The following is a 16595-nucleotide window of genomic DNA, read 5'->3' on the forward strand; positions in this document are numbered from 1 at the left end:
TCCAACTTTGGCTAAATAACTCCTTGGAATGGTAACTAGTAATCTTTTTACAGAATATCATTAAAAAATAAAATATAGTTTAAAAAATTCAATACTAACACATTACCTTAAAAACATACAATTATAAATACTCCTTCAAGAATAAGATTAAATATTGTGGCCAATCCACTATACCTATAACAATTCTGATAGATCCATTTGTAGTTTTATAGAAATATTATGATAAATTGCATATAAATTGTTAGCAAGTTGAAATGTCATGGTCATAAAGCAATGATTCACATCTTTCTTTTCCTACAAAAGAAAAAGTCAAGACAAATGTTTCTCCAGAAAAACCACTATGAAAGATGGACAGCGTTTTTCCCGTACATTATCCAACGCTTGTGTAAGGAAAGGGAAAAAAGAAAAGAAACAGATTAAAAGTAGAAGCAGCGACGCTCGACATCGGGTAGCACAGGAGCATGAAGCGTGCGACGCGACGCGACGCATTGCGTCGCGGAGACATGAGAGAAGCCGACAGGGGCTAAGGGTCTGCGAGCTATTTGTACACCGAATGGAAAACCGCCACGACTCGCCTCCAGACGAAATGAACACGCTGGACCAGGAGAACGGAACGTTTTCTTAATTACCACGTTCCACCCGATGAATTTCCCTTTTTTCCCTCTTTGCTATCGTGAAAGGTACTCCATTGTCACGGATGCAACAAGAAGAATTTAAAATCTACGTAAACTATTATGAACTCCTACTCTTTTATAAGTATTTACATTTTAATGTACCAAGAGGTTTGAATTCGAGTATTCAAATTGCAGGTTGGATCTGCGTATTCCAGCTGCCGTAGTAAATTCGCGAAAGAACGGGTCTGCCGTAATTATATGTTCTCGTAAGTGTCTGTTGCGGAAGTTTCACGTTTCTCAAAGTACGGAAAGAGTTATTCCATCGCTCTGGTTACATCAGCTCGTTCTCAGGAAATCGTGCGACTCGACGTTGACGCTGTACCTTCGCAGACGCACGGGAGCTCGCTCCATTAATCGTGCCCGCGTGCTTCTAATACATTCTATTCTATTCTAAGCGAGGCAGATACGTGCGCCTGCTCCTCCCCTCGCGGAGGGTTTATTTATCCGTTAATTTATTAGCGTATCTTCGTCATGGCGTAGCTCGTAATCGAGCGCGACGGAGTTCGCGAGCACCGCGTGCCACGGTGGCAAGCCCTGTCTACTAGAAGCCTTGCCGTATTTTAAACGGGAGAGAGAGAGAGAGAGAAAGAGAGAGAGAGAGAGAGAGAGAGAGAGAGAGAAAGGGGTCGGCGTCGAAAGACGGAGCTCGAAGAGCACCTTTGTCTCACGCTAGAATCTTCACCTTTGTAGAAAAACCACCGACGTATATTTGGCGGAGAAATGTATACGTCTATTCACGGCCAATGTCTGTACACTCCACTAATATTAGAAGAGGGAAAATTGTTTGACGGAACTTGTACATCCAAGACAAATTACTCTGCCTACCTTTCCGTAACTTGCTTCTATCTTCAATCTTGTTCTTTCCCTGTGGTTAGTGATCAATCTATAGAATTGTCCGCTTATCACACGCTAAGATCCATTCCTTTTAGAATATCATACAACATTGATCCTCTTTTTTTCTTTTCAGAAATCGGTAAATCAGGCAAGAAGAAGTAAGGAGTATCTATTTCCTTTATTTCCACGACCAATTATCATTTTCAAGTACCTTTCACAATTTATTTTATTTAAAACTCTATGATTTCCTTTTATATCACTTATCACATGCATGTTCCCTCTCTCTTTTAGAAAATACGAGCCTGTAGAAACTTTTCAGGAAGAATTATATACACTACTATATGGATTAAGGAGTATGATCCCCCTATTTCTTTCTGCGGTTAATAAGAGCGGTACGTCGTTAATGAGAACGAGGAAAGTTGACACTGAACGACTTCCAAAGAAGCAGTTCCTTCGTGCAGGTTCTACCGCCCTTTGACTAGAGAGTAATAGAGTATCGGGGCGGAGTATCTTACCGCAGAATGGAAAGGGGATGTGTTCGTATTTCAAAGGGACAGACCGTCGTGCCGCGACGGTGCTCATTATATTATATGCGTCTAAACGTCACGGGAAAGAAACCATGGTTATAGTGCGTAGCATACGTCGACAGGAGAACTGACGAATTATGGCATGACTTTACGCGGAAGTCTCGTAAACGTCACTTATCAGCTGTCAGTCTTTTAAGACCATTTTGTTCTCATTTTGATCGATGGGGATCGCAGGATTATACTTACAGAGATTACTCATATCATATTCATTCTTTCTTTCCTCCGTTACAGTCTTCATAAGTACAATTTTCTTAGATATAAAACAACGACAAAGGGAAAGAAGATTGCCATTCGATTTGATAACGTGAGTTTTACGCAAATGGCGCCTGTGCAGAGGGTGATATTACCTTCCATTGGAAAAACTATCATTGGTTATTTTGGCTGGGGACCGTGAAGTTGGGAACGCCGAGTGGGAGTCTAATTTTGTTGAAGAGGAGGGATTTCACGCTCGATCAACGCTGATTGGACAGCGCCGGCCCGTTTGCTTTTATAACTCCGATGCTTCTGTGCACACGCGCGTGCAACTTGCGGAATTATTGCATACCTGCCTTTTGTCGAATCTTCGAGTTTTTTTAACAATTCCCTTCTTAGCCGAAAATAAGTTTGGAAGACGCAATTAATTACCATTTAAGGAATCAAAGGTGGCATTAACAAATTCGAAGAATATTATTTTCTCGAAAAACAAGAGAGGAAGTGATTAATATAGTTGTAAACTTGTATGCGTTAAGAACGATATCGCAGCTCATTAAACAATGCACGCGCATTATCTTCAGTTACAGAGAAACGCTTCTGATTATTCGGAATGGACACATCAATCAACCAGTCCACATTATCGGCAGAGTTACGCGCGAATCGATCCATGCACATTACAAGACTGTTAACAGAATACGTCAAAGACCGAACGCGACAAGCAATAGTTCCATCATACGATATACCAACGAACAATATTTTACAACTGCGCCACTCTTGTGAAATACGCTATACGTACCGTTTCATTTCGCATGTATCTGAAATCAGCCAGAGGTTGAAGACACTTTGCTTAAATTGAAGTGTATGAAACTTCAATTAGATCGTATTAAGCGCTACAAACTACGCAAATTATTGCTCTTTTTCTGCGATGTTTCAGCATTGCATGGACTGTTAATGGAGCACCGATCAAACTGAATACGTACCTTGTGCTTCTATCGATTGGAAACTGATGATTACGCGAGCACACGGACAACTAAATCCCGATGGTCCCTCTTGGTTTTTCTTCTTTTCTCGATCGAACTGCCTCTTCAATAAACTTTCCTTTTGCTCCACGGAAGTCTTGGTAATTACAAAGATCACCGTAGTTGATTCGTTTCGAGACATAGCAGTAGGTGGTTGAGTTCTTCGTATTAAACGACGAATCGACGAAAGACGGTAAAGTAATAGATTTTAATCGAAAGCTTTAATTCCTACTGAAATTTTAATGAACAAGGACACTCACTGCTGTACACCATCTGTATCGTTCGCAGGAGAATGAATGTTTGAAAGGTGTGCCAAGAAGGACCAGATTTGTAGGGAATCTAAAGCACCGTTGTATTCTTGAACTCTTCAACGTGCCAACTGAGCCGTGAGCTAAGAGATAGATTAGTGCCAGTCAGAAAAAATTTTTGTTAATTATAGTAATGCAAGCTGTTCAAACGGGAGACACACCGTACGAAATGCATTGCTGTGAGATTAATTTTATGCACTCCGTTTACTACTTGTTTTTTCTACATAACGTACAAGTACATTTCTTACCTGATTGCTGCTTGTTCATTTCAGATGTTTAATAATGGGATAAATATTCCATTTAACTTGAAGGAAAATATATATTTCCAATGACAAAAATTGCATTCCATAAAAAAGCATAGTAGAGGACTATAAGTGCACGATCGTGGCACAATCATGCAGACTTATCAATTAAGTAATGTCGATTGGGTCCCGCCGTTTTGCCGTGGGACTTTGACGTTTCGCTTTCCTCAATTTCGTTTGACAAAGAATATATTCATTTTTAACAATTACATCCTTATATCTACGCAAGGATCGAACAAACGTACAAAAAACGAGCTATAAAGAGCTAAACAATGACTGGCAACATCCACGTGTGACGTTTAAATTGCTTAAAAAAGATTGCGACGCTATCCAATTACTTATATACTTCTCCGACAGTCCATAATATACGTACTAACAATTGCTTTTCTTCATGGCACATTGGAAAAAGGCACTCTTGGCAACGAGCGATAAAAATACATAATACTGGTGAGACAATTATACCGTTTTTTACATCTCTTGCAAGCCTCGTTATCTTGTCTTTAGTTTTACAGTCATTCAATAATTTCAATCTTCCCTTCTCTTATATAATTATAAATTCATTACAGATTGATCAGTATACGTAATATGATATACTTCTATTATGTAATTGCAAGTTCCGCGAACGATGACCACCAAACACACCACGACCTAACAGTCTCTTACCAACGCGCACGTTTTATCATCGATCGGCTTCAACTATAGATATGTATATCCACGATCTAATCGTTTCAATTACACGGACTGGCAGGTTGACTGTTCATAGTCGATTGCATCATGATCGATTGTACAGCGAGCACCGGTGACGTGGTCGCGACAGGCGTCAGCCCGTCCGTATGATGATGATGATGATGATGGTACAGAGCCGACGCGTAATACTGCTGATGGTGATGATGGTGAGGATGGTGATAACCGCTGACCTCCTCGTTGTTGTTGTCGTTGGCAGTGTTGTCGTTGCTCTGGTGATGATGATGATGGTGATGACCGTGGTGGTGATTGTTGTTGACCGTCGTACACAACGGCGATGTTGGCGACGAGGACGTTGGCTGGGAATTGGTCAAGTTGCAGCTGGTAGCAAGGATGTCGTGCACCGTGTGAGGACTTGGCCACTGTAAACCGGCGGAAGTGCTCGTCTGGTGGCCGACAGCGGCGTGTATCGTGGTTGGTGATGACGGGGACAGCTTTCCTGGCGTCGTTGGTCCAACTGGAAACGCACCGGTATACCGAATTGGTTGGAAGCGGTTCGTTCGAATTCGATTATTCAGCGTTCGTATCAGGATGGAAGAAAGAGACGCGACTGTTGCCTGATATCCCGCGAGCTCGCTGCTAGAACTGAACGCACACTTCAAGTTGCGCAGGTGGAGAACGAATTTGTCTTTTTTTTTGTTTCGTAGGCTTCTCTGTGCTTTCTCTCTCTCTCTCTTTCTCTCTCTCTCTCTCTCTCTCTCTTTTTAATGTAATGAGACACGCGAACAGAGAGAAAGTGAATACATCTACTGTTCTTCCACCAATTTGTCACGTACCATGCTCGGTGAGTTGGCGTTTCGGGCGAGAACTTTACTTCAACGTTACCAGTAGATCGTGCATAATATTCAAAACTGTATAAAATGCTGAACGTTCAACCCTTAGGTAGAGATTTTTTCTCACTCGCCGAGGACTCCGCTGTTAGAAAGTTCTCGTTCGAAGAAGAAGAACAATACGGGATACCATTCGAGCTACCAACCTTGGTGATGATGATGGTGGTGATGATGCGTTACGCCAGGCGGTGGTGTCGCGTGATACGGCGTTGGAGGATACGGTACGGGGCAGAGGGCGGCTCCAGCCGCGGCCGCGGCCGCATACAGATGATGGTGATGGTGATGATGCGCCGGATGATGGGGATGATGATGGATCGCGGCAGCTGCTCCGACCTTGTTCCTTAGTATCCTTGAGATGCTGCTCACCGAGGGCACGTTGTACTTGTCGCACACACCGTCCGACAGCAAACGATCCCTGATTTCCCAGGCAAATATCCCTGGATCCTTTAGCTTCAACTGCTTGATGTACTGGACCACTTTCGGGGTGGTCACCCGGGGCTTGCTACCGCCGATCGCGCCAGGCAGTATGCTACCCGTCTCGTGGTAACGGGCCAATATCTTGCTAACACAACCATGGCTGACCCGCAGCTGCCGCGAGATGTCGCACGGCCTGATGCCCAGCTGCGCTAGCTCCACTATTCGCAACCTAACTGCATTTGGCAGGGGTCGACCGTTCACAAACACACCCCCTAGTTGGTTCACCTCGCCGTATTGCTGTTGCTGCTGTTGCTGATGGGGTTGCTGCTGCTGCTGCTGTTGTTGCTGCTGCTGCTGCTGCTGCTGTTGCTGCTGCTGCTGCTGCTGCTGATCTGCATCGAATTTTCTGATGTTAATGTTTGCCGATAGGGATAGATAAATTATGTTCCATACTCAAGTGACTCGTCTTGGGTCAGTCTGGTTCCATTAGTTAACAGTCGGAGACGAAAAATTAGATGCAATCTTTGGGTTGTTCTTTTTTTTTATACGTTCAGTTCATTATGGGGTGGACTTTTTGGGGTTGCAAGTCCCTTAATAAATTTCAGTTCTAAACAATCTTTTTATTTAAGACACTCTGGTTTCAGATTTGCAGCAAGAGCAACACGATTTATGATTTATAAAATCGTCGTCAACGAAACATGGGACTTGAGGACCGGACGGAACGCGAAAGGAGCGAGCAATCTCGCGTATCGATACGACGGGCCAGGCTACTAAATAACGGGACGATAATATACTTCGCATCGGACGTTACACCTGGCGCGAGGATTCGTTTTAATGAGATGCAGATGTGTACGTCGCTTTCCCGCTCCAGCTCGGCCAAGTTAGCTTGTAACAACCCTTAATTAGCGATGCAATGCCCCAGCAATTGCCTCTAACCACGTTCCAAACCCACCTAAATTCCGCTCGCCGGTAAGCAAAGACAACAACCCGTTACGAGAATAATAAAGACGGCTATCTTTAACTCGCGTAGCGTGCTCACGTGTTTCTCCGATCCTGTACGACCACGCGTTAATTTTCAATTAACAGGGAAACGAGGAAAACCGCCTAATGAATACAAAATAGAATTTTCAGGAAAAGTGGCAAGCACCCTGTACAAAATTTATAATCAATGTCAGATAACTAAACGTTAAAGTATTCAATATCTCTCGTCTCGCAGACAGATGTCCCGAGAGTAACAAAAACGCTAATGTGTTAACATCTTCCAGGTTCTTTGATGTTGGGAAAGGATCGAAGCCTCCTTTCTCGTTTTGCGTCTATTTGAAGAGGTGCGGAGTGAAAATAGAGAGGTGGACGGATATCCGTGAAGGAAGCACGAAATCGTCCCCATGGAACGCGCGAGAGAGGACTTTCTCGTCCATGAGAAGAGGGTAAATTTATGCGCATCTCTTTCCCTATCTTTCTTCAGTTACATCGGTTACTCTTCCCTTCGCAGAGTTTCTCTTTTCTACGCGAACGCGGTCGCGTTACGGAGAAGAGGAATAAATAAGAAAAGCGCGGCGGAAAGGAGGGACCCACCGATGCTTCTGTGATTCCTGGAAGAAGAGTTTCGTCGGCGGCGACGCCGACGGTAGAGACGCGTTTTTGCACAGCCATCGGCCATCATTTTTTTCTCCCGTCCCCTTTTCTCGACATCCCCTCGATCCACTCGTAATGGCGGCTTCTTGGCAGAGAGGCGCGAAACACGCGCCCCTTACGCTACATTTCAAACATCAACAGTACATCGATGGCGCGCGAGGAAACTGGTCTTTGAACTCGCCATAGTGCTTAGAATCGCAAGAGTGCCAGTAATTAATTTGATTTCCATTTAATTTCAATTCTTTCTCACAGACGATTTTTTAATGGGCCGTTTTGGCTGTTGACAGGTCAACAAATATTTTTTTCAAGGCTTAAATTAATCTGAAAGCGGCACTAATGGTTCCGTTTTAATTGAAAGACAAACGACCAGGCGGTTTTCCAGGAATCACCCCGCTAAAAGGAGCAGGTTTTTCAGTCGGATCGCCGATTCGTGGAACGACCCCGACGTGGCCCGTTAAACTCCAACGATTTGGACTTAATGACCCGCGTTACGTTAAAGCGTCCGTCTTTTTGCCGGCGAACCGTTCGATCGCGAGGGAGTAGCGTGCGCTCGTTAAACGGAAGACAAGCCTCGTGTTTTATGCGCGCCTCCAGTCGGCCTCTCTTCCATAGGTGAGTAATTGATGGGTGGATAAAACCGCTTGCCTGATAGATTTATAATTACGTTGAATTCCCTCATTTTCCTGGAGCATCTGTCTTTCAAGCTACTCCGCGAAACTGTCCACACTCTATAAATCGTAGACTCGCATAACCGTAACAGCGCTATCAAGAAAACGCAGAAGACGAACTCAAACTCTTTTATATTACATTTATAATTTTTTAAGGACATAGAGTGGTGCACCTTGCGGTTAAAAGATAATCGCTGTTAATATATATTTTTCTTGTCCCCAGGCATTAATCTTCGAACCTTAAGGAACCCCGCTCTGGAAATCTAATAAGGGTCAGCAATAAATTCTCAGTCGTATAGCCTTCTTCTCAAGCTTCAGCCTATAAACCCACACTCGATAACAGGAATAGAAACAACTTAGGAATTCTTGTTAAGAGAAAAACACCTGCATCCACACTGAGGTAATAAAAAATTTGCATCTTTCATCGAACGAACTGTAAGCGTGGAGAACGCGACGGATTAGCGAAATGCAGGAAACCGATGTCCCGAACGGGAAAGGGATCCACCCAGTGTGTAACATGTGCGCAGACGCACACACGCGTGCATCGTTCACCCTCCTCTGCTCGCTCTCTGGATACGTGTATTACACGCGTGTAAAATGACTACACGCGTCGGACCCTTTGATCCCGACCATTCATCACCACGTACCAGAGGAAAAAGTCTAATAATATTGGGCCGCGCACAGCGACGTTCACGCGCGTGTGCGCGCGTGAAATGACCAGATCGCCGGTTCCACGCGACGATCCAGAGACGTGCGCGTCCACTCGATCTTCCCCCGGCGATTTATTTCTCTCCCGATTTGCGCGATCCGAGAAATTCCGGGGGGCGAGGGGAATGGCGGGGAATGGAGAACGTAGAAGGGAACGCGAGTGAATTTCGAGCGCATCAACGACTGCTTTATTATCCTCAGGTTAAACACGCGAATCCACCACAATCGTGGATTATATTGGGGAAACGATGGAAGACGACGTCATGCTTGCGATCGAGATTGATAGAAGGAGTCTACCGGTGTAATTGATAACGTCCAGCCGTAACGCGGACGTTCTGTAGGTTTGCGAGTGTTTGGGAAACTGAATGGTCGATTCATCAGAAAAGACGTGGACGAAACGGTACATTGTGCTATTATAATTACACTATTCGAAGCTATTCTTATAGATTCAGTATCCAAAGCCTTGACCATTTTTCTTTCTTCATTCTCATCGTATCCAGATTATATTCGAGGTAACGAGTTATTCGTGCATAATGATTCCTCGATTATTCTTCCTGAAACTCGCTTCTTTTTCCAGGAAAGTACCACGATAAAACATTAAAAAGAGCAAACACAGCCAAGGTTCGAGGGAGGGATTGGCTAATTTGGTAGCTGGAAATTTGCGAAAACGATACCGGGGAGGCGGAACAAATTGTCGCGGATAAAAGGGCGAGCAAAAGGGATTCAGCGTGGTATAAGTAGAAAAGTGAACGGCGAACGCGCGAGTCCGTGGTGTGGGCGTGCACCGGACGAGTGATGGATGTCAGTGTCACCCTCGAAAACACGTGTTTCGCTTACATAGATGCCCGAGAAACGCGACCAGTGTTTGTCTACCATTCTCACTCGCTAATTATCGACCCCTGGCCTGCTCCCCTTTGTCGGCCCGCGCCGCTTCGCTCTTTGCAGGAACGGGGATCTTTTCGTTTAATTTCCGCCCGTGCACATGTCAGTGATTAGCCCGTCCCTGACGACGCCACGTCGGAGAATTAAAGGTTCTTAATTTTTCAGCGTGAACGTGGAACAAGTTGAAACGATCTGGAGCAGTTTCTGGCTCGAGATCCGGTGGCTCGCGCGAGATGCCGTTTAGTAATTAAATTAGTTGAAGGATGGTTAACGAGAGTGGTGTCGTTGAAGCCAATTAGGATTCGCCTGTGGTTCCGTGGAATGGAGGATATTTCGAAGGGTCATGAATCTTGGTATTTAGTCGGAATAGTTAACTGATGCACAGCTACGCGCATAGATTTATAACACGTGTATCTGCAGATTTCAAAATAGTCCTGTCAAGTTTCATCATTATCTCCAAGGGATTCATAGGCTGGGCACTGGCCAAACCGGCGTTAAACCGAAAAGATTTCTAACGGTTCGGACGTGATTCGTATTTGTAGGTACGTAATCTATAAATTGAAAGCAGCAATTCGTAACCAGAAGCTGGTTTAGGAAGAACTCGTTAAATCCAGATACATCGAAAGAACGGATTTCGAACTTTTTCGTCGATTGCCAATGCCTTTATTTATAGGCGTGAAATTTATGCAACTTGACGCAAGAGGAAATTAATTATGCGCTAATCGCGCTACATTTTTCACGATAACCGTTTGACCTCGTCGAACATAGTTTCATCATAGCTACGCGGATTTCCAGACGAGTCCGCTAACCAACTCTGTTACAATGATTTTCAATCGCAGTCGTCATTCGTGGCGTTAATAAAACGCAAGCTTTATACGATTTATTATGCAAAAGGATCGACTACACGAGAGCGTTGAAGCGGTTCCTCCTTTCGAAAATCGGTTTACACCCGTGGTTTGCGCGCCTCGTAAACGTCCACCCACCTATCTCCTTTGAACCTTGAGTTCAGTTTTCCACCATGGTTAACTACTTCTCTCGTTGTTTTGCTTCGGTTATTTAACTTTTAACGATTCGAGACGCAATCGTTTAAATGAGAGAAGTCGGCTCAAATCGACCGCTCCGAAAGCGTCTACCGTTCGTTCAGTAAATTATTTATTATTTATCAGAGAAACGATGGTTCCCCGTATGATTTCTCTCTCGTCCCCCTTCCCTCGCTAGAGCCCATACCTTTCTTCGTGCACCTAAAATACACCCGTGCAAAATTTATCTCGTCGCGTGTGCATGAGCTCGGCTCACATCTGGAATACGCGATGACAGTGGGACCGAAATATATTCGATCAACGAACAAAAAAACACGACACGACGAAAGTACATTCCTTTTTTTCCCCCCTCTCAATCCCTTCGAATGCGTCTTTATTTTTACTAAATCAAAGAAATAACTGTCTTACTTGGAAAATAATTAAATAACAGAGAACGATTGCCTTTCCTTTTTTTTTTAATAACGAAGACGGATTAAGAACGTTTTTATCTTTTGATGTTGCAGGAAAATAATCTGGAGCGTATTCGCCGTAGAAATTAGTTTGGGAACTGCATCAAGGTGGAATTAGATTTCTCTGGCGAGACAGAACCGGGAAGATGAATACCAAAGTGAACGAACAGCGAGACGTAATTGAAAGCATCCTCTGTGCTGCGACGAAAATTGCTATTCGGTACTCTGAACGTTATAGAGCAACGCGACAGGTTTTTGGGGATAGGCTATTAGAAGAATCCCCTGTGTGGCGTACAGCCAGGATCTTGAATCACGGGACGAGTATGCAGAACTCCACGTCCAAATCGTGCAAGTAATAACTTGTCAACAATACATCTCCGGATCGTTTTGCCGCGTACGATCGTTGTTTGTAAATGGCTATATGCCGTATCTAATAGTCCATGCGATACGTTCCACCTTGCCACGCTTTCATAGCCAAATCGCGGTACACGCTACATTTCCTTGCGTATCAGTCAAAATATTAACGTTGACAATGTTACGCGGTCGCTGTTATTTTTCATCCGCTCCTCCCGTTTACCCATATCCGAATTTGTGCGTCGACAATTTTATATGAATTTCTTCGCGAAACGGTGAGGGTGAGATCATAGATCGGTAGTGTTCCGCGTAATGCTGTACAATTCCAAAAATATGACTTCGGATACGACGAAAACGCGTCAAATTGTTGCTTCATGGCACGATAAGGAACGATATCGCAGTTTACGTTGCTTGTAATCGACGATTACGTACTCTTTGCGTATCACGCCGTAAGAAATGCTGAAATTAACTTCTAAGTTTACCGAGAATTAAGATAAACACAATTCTACTATTTTTAGATGCTTCGTTGGTAATTGTTTTACGCTTCAGAAGAGATCGTAACGTTTAAAAATTCCACTTGATAACACTTTCTGATCATTCAAAGCATTAGAAAGCACGTTTCAAGTAGCTAATTTGTAGCTGGCAAATTTACTTACACTTAGGCATAGAATTGGTTTTAAAGGGACAGCAGAAGAAATTAGCGACCCAATTGTCGCGGAACTATTCAACTTCCAAAGGACCAAAATCGTTTTGAACCATCCAAGGGAACAAGGAAGCTGCCAGCAAACGGTTCCAGTAGGTAGCCGGAGAGAACTCCAGAAGCTTGTACAACTATTTGAGCAGTCCTTTGTCAACTGGACCCTTTAAAACCTGGCTTCCTTGTTTAACTAGAACAAACCTTACTAATTGAACGCTAATGAATCTGTAACTGCACGTTTCCTGCTACTGTCAATAGATCCGTACGTCGTTTCGTAAATGCTTTAACTTTAATGCGAGCACGTGCAATCAAGGATCACCCACCGCGTAATTGCACAATTATTCCTTGTTAATCTGCGTGGCGACACCGTGCGCATTGTTTAAAGGCGATTGGCCGCGTAAAAATAACGAAGGAGCGTTAACGTTTAATCATTTGTTACAGAGCGTCGTGACAAATTTTTATTGTCCATCGTATCGGTTCTCACGTATTAGAGACACCCGCACAGGCCGCGAGGGCTACCCGTTCGGGATACGGATTTATCTACGAAATACTGCTCTCCAATGTGCCGCCGTTACATATCGAGGTCTTGAACCGTATGTGCGGCTACGAGTGTGTTGGTGTCAATGACTTCGGAGGTTGTCAACGTCATTGGAGAAAAAAAAAGCCAGAGGTCGATAGCGGAGGCGTTTTAAACCGCGGACATCGATTTCCTTTCCACTGCTCTTCTTTCTGGCAGCTCCACGGAAAATTGATCGACAATGAATGACCCGTTTCGAGTCATACTTAATTTATTTTCATTTCTACGCAACGTCTTTCTCTTTTAATTTCAATGGGACTTTTCCCGCGTTTATTCACATTAGTATATGCTTTCAGATGGTGCGGGAGAGTACTGCAGTGGTGGATTTCGCGAAACTTTCGCACAGATTTGGTCCGTTCAACTTGTTCTTGGTGAAATCATCGGAACGATTGCAAGGGTAACGTTAGATGTAGGTCATCGGTAGCGTTTTCACGCGTCACAACAAACGTGGAGCACAATCGCGATTTATGATCCTGCATCACCAAAATGTAGGTCATCATGCACGCCTCGTTTCGATATCATTGATCGAACGTGTCAATAGTTCTTAACCACCGACAGTCTCGTTTTAATTAATTCGTTTCAGGCTAATTCCATTGCGTTTCGTTCCAGCGAGAGAGACAACGAAAAGATGCTGCAAGAATACGTCCACACTTTTCAGCGATGGTGTATGTAAGTGATGCACAGTTGAACGAACATTTGCGAGTATTTGGAAATGCCTCGTTAGAACCGTCCGTTTCGATATTCGTCAAGCCAGAAAACGCTGCTGACACAATTATTAAACACCGATCCGTTCTTGAGACCGCGGCCAGTTGCGGCCGCTGCTCGGGAGTTTCAGAAGAGGAGAAAAAGAAAAAAACGAAGAAAGATCGAAAGCAAGCCGATAAGGAACCGGGGAAGGCATTCGAGACCCAGCGTGGTCAAAGGTTGTTGGAGAAATGTGTACAGTATACTTTCTATGAATGGAACGACTCTTATTCCATCGTTTGCTAATCGTTTCTTTCGTCCGATCAATTTTTATACTTAAAAATGTGCCATTTGATAGGTATTTGGAATGTTAGACGGCAATCAGTAGCAGAATGGAAACTTGAATCTTGTTTGCTGAGACTTTTGAATTCTGCTAGAGGAACGTAAACGCCTCGTAGAGTTTAGAAGCAAGTGCACAGTGCCGAGGTGCTCTCGTTGTTGGTAGATAATTGTGGCAACCTATTTTATTATCGTTCGCGATTCGCGCGAAATTAATAAGTAGCAAAGCGACGGCGCCACGCGAAGATACAACCAGGCGTCACGTTTCATTTAATTATAAATTCAATTAGGTCGAAGTTGATTGACATGTGCGTACGCGTCGCGCGGCATCGAGATTCGATCTCCAATTCCCTGAAATTGGCGATCGAGGGAAGAATTTTACCCCTTGTCGTCTCTGTGCGCATCATCCGATTATGGCCAAGATGACGTCACACTTTAAAATTCTACTGGAGATAAGATTTGCGGAGGCGCAACGTGAAGTTGTGATGCAGCGTTAAAGTTCGACATTACATAATACTTGGAGAAGATACATTGAAAATGACACAAGAAATCTATGGTGTACAGCGGTACCAGTGGCCCACAATGAACGAACTGAAATTCTACTTGTTGCACGTATGCTTCGAAAAAGTTCCCATTTGTCTGCATCTATACCGCGATATTTACCAATATTCTTCAACTATTTCAAGCGGAAGAAAGTGATTCCTCTTCGACTGTTCCAAGAACAACACACTGAGAATATCCGCGTCAACTTTTGGCAATGGATTAAAGAAACATGAAGGTATTGCACAAGATTACACACGTAATCGTAGCGTATTTACGTCACGTGCGAATCGAGGTATGATTTTTCTCACCTAACACGATGGGATCCATCAGGAAGAGCACAGCCTTGCTGCCGTCGGCTACATGCAACGCTGTTCGTCCAGTTCCTCTACAGTCTTTCCTTAATACCACACAACTCTTCTTCGCTATGTTTATGGTATTCAAGTTTCTGATTTCTTGATTAGTCAATTGTTTCTTGATTTGTGAATTTCATAAGTGTCTTTACAGTTCATCAGATAACATTGCATCTTCCGCACTCTGTTCACCGTGCACCATCGTGTTCTGTTAACTGTACGAGTACCAGCATCCCTTCCGCTTCATATCCTCAACCCGTGAAGCTACTAGAGCATTTCGTTCACCCGAAAAGGCAACGAAAGTGACGATGAGAAGTACTGAGATACGAAGGAAACGTCGATAAACTCACATCACTGGTTGCATCACGTGAAAAATCGTCAGAACGACAGTCGAAGGTTCTCCATTCACGCGAAGGAAGTCCACGGAACCAGGTGACAATTGGAGAACACCGGGGTCTACTCTATCTCAACTACGAGATCAGGGGTCAGGAAGCTTGGAAGCAAACGGGTTCCACGTTGGTTCATTCACGCGCACCGAAGGGAGACACTGATTAGCGTTTCTCGCGGCAGTCGAGGGAAAAACTTGAGAACAATTTGGGCGCAACGGCAAATAATCCGGTGCAACGTAGCGTGCAGAGAGTTATCCGTGTCCGTGTGTGCGCGCGCCTCTCGTCCTGTAAAAGAAGGAACGAGAAAGGGTAAAAAGCCAGCGTGAACGCGAAACAAGAGCGACAGAGAGAGAGAGAGAGAGAGAGAGAGAGAGGGAGAGAGAGAGGAGGAGGGAGAGAGAAAGAGAGAAAGGGAGCGTACACGCCGGGTTGCGGCTAGACGAAACGAAAAAAGAAGCACGGACACGGTCAATGGTGCGCGGCTCGCCCTTCGCTGCCTCACTGACTGGGGCGACAGATTTACCAGAGCAGAAATAAGAAATCTCCTCTCCGGCTGTAGTAGCGTAGCCTTTACAGCGCGGCCCCCGCCTTCTCCCTGTGTAAGTCGCCTAACTTCTACGCGCTCGTGTACATATACTTGAACACGCTATACACCACGGATTAGCATACATGAGGACTGAGAGAGGGAGAGAGAGGAAGAATGTCTCGTGGTCGAACGTTGCGTCCGTGTGCGTGAAAGAACGCACCCACCCACTTATTTGTTTTAGCGTGCACAGTCGTTGCGATGGAACGGAGTAGGAGGGAACCAAGGAATTGAGGAAGGATCAAGCGAGATGGTATTTAAGAGAAACATTTCAGATAGGAGAAGAGAGGATTGGACAGGGACAGACTTTGAAAATGGAAGAGAAACGCACGAAGAGACGTGGGAGGGAAAAGAAGAGAGGATGAGAGAGCTGCAAGTGGTCGATCGGCCAATCAGTGGCCGGTCACATTGAAGGTACACGCACACTTTCGCCCATCCTTGTGATCAGTCAGCCCCGTGGTTACGCGGTTCTGTCAGTGTGTACGCGGGAGTACACTGGTGCGCACGCTCGACCAAGCACGGCCAACAATCACGATGGAACTTGCAAGGGGGAAAGCTGGCCACGCTTAAGAGGCGGAGTCACATTCGCACGGGCCATTGGTGAGAGCAGTGCACCGTGAGAGGGTATGGTTTACGCCTCTTCATTGTGTTCCCGTGCTGAGCGTTCACTGTCTTATTCTATTTATCTCATAGAAGTATCGTCGCTTCGCAATATACCCTTTCGCGTATGTTGCATTTAATACTGTCGTTTGATGTACTTTGTTTATTTACAGATTTTTATCATTTATAC

General features: G+C 44.5%; 1 protein-coding gene and 2 long non-coding RNA genes across 6 annotated transcripts; 2 read left to right on the plus strand and 1 right to left on the minus strand.

The window, feature by feature from the left end:
- Positions 1–3913: 3913 nt before the first annotated feature.
- Positions 3914–15121, minus strand: LOC143424948 (uncharacterized). 4 transcript variants are annotated; one of them, XM_076897355.1, is made up of 3 exons: positions 14799–15121; positions 5637–6288; positions 3914–5117 (listed from the first exon to the last, which is right to left on the minus strand). In XM_076897355.1, the coding sequence occupies exons 1-3, from the start codon at positions 14808–14810 to the stop codon at positions 4645–4647; spliced, it is 1137 nt and encodes a 378-aa protein (XP_076753470.1). In that variant the 5' UTR covers positions 14811–15121; the 3' UTR covers positions 3914–4644. The 4 variants fall into 4 exon arrangements, with proteins under 4 accessions (XP_076753470.1, XP_076753469.1, XP_076753468.1 ...); XM_076897354.1 differs by having other exon boundaries at positions 5637–6291; XM_076897353.1 differs by having other exon boundaries at positions 5637–6294.
- On the plus strand, positions 6584–7717 carry LOC143424649 (uncharacterized). The gene is made up of 3 exons (XR_013101956.1): positions 6584–6876; positions 7173–7334; positions 7400–7717. It is a non-coding gene; the product is annotated as an uncharacterized LOC143424649 (long non-coding RNA).
- Positions 8700–11619, plus strand: LOC143424436 (uncharacterized). Its single transcript, XR_013101935.1, has 3 exons — positions 8700–9318; positions 9496–10342; positions 11344–11619. It is a non-coding gene; the product is annotated as an uncharacterized LOC143424436 (long non-coding RNA).
- Positions 15122–16595: the final 1474 nt, after the last annotated feature.

The sequence above is a fragment of the Xylocopa sonorina genome, chromosome 6, assembly GCF_050948175.1.
Source record: "Xylocopa sonorina isolate GNS202 chromosome 6, iyXylSono1_principal, whole genome shotgun sequence".
NCBI classification, from domain to species: Eukaryota; Metazoa; Arthropoda; class Insecta; order Hymenoptera; family Apidae; genus Xylocopa; species Xylocopa sonorina.

Coding starts and splice junctions, on each gene's coding strand:
- LOC143424948 (XM_076897352.1), bottom strand. Junction 5,118..5,636: donor CCACCATCATCATCACCAAG/GTTGGTAGCTCG, acceptor GTGCGTTTCCAG/TTGGACCAACGACGCCAGGA.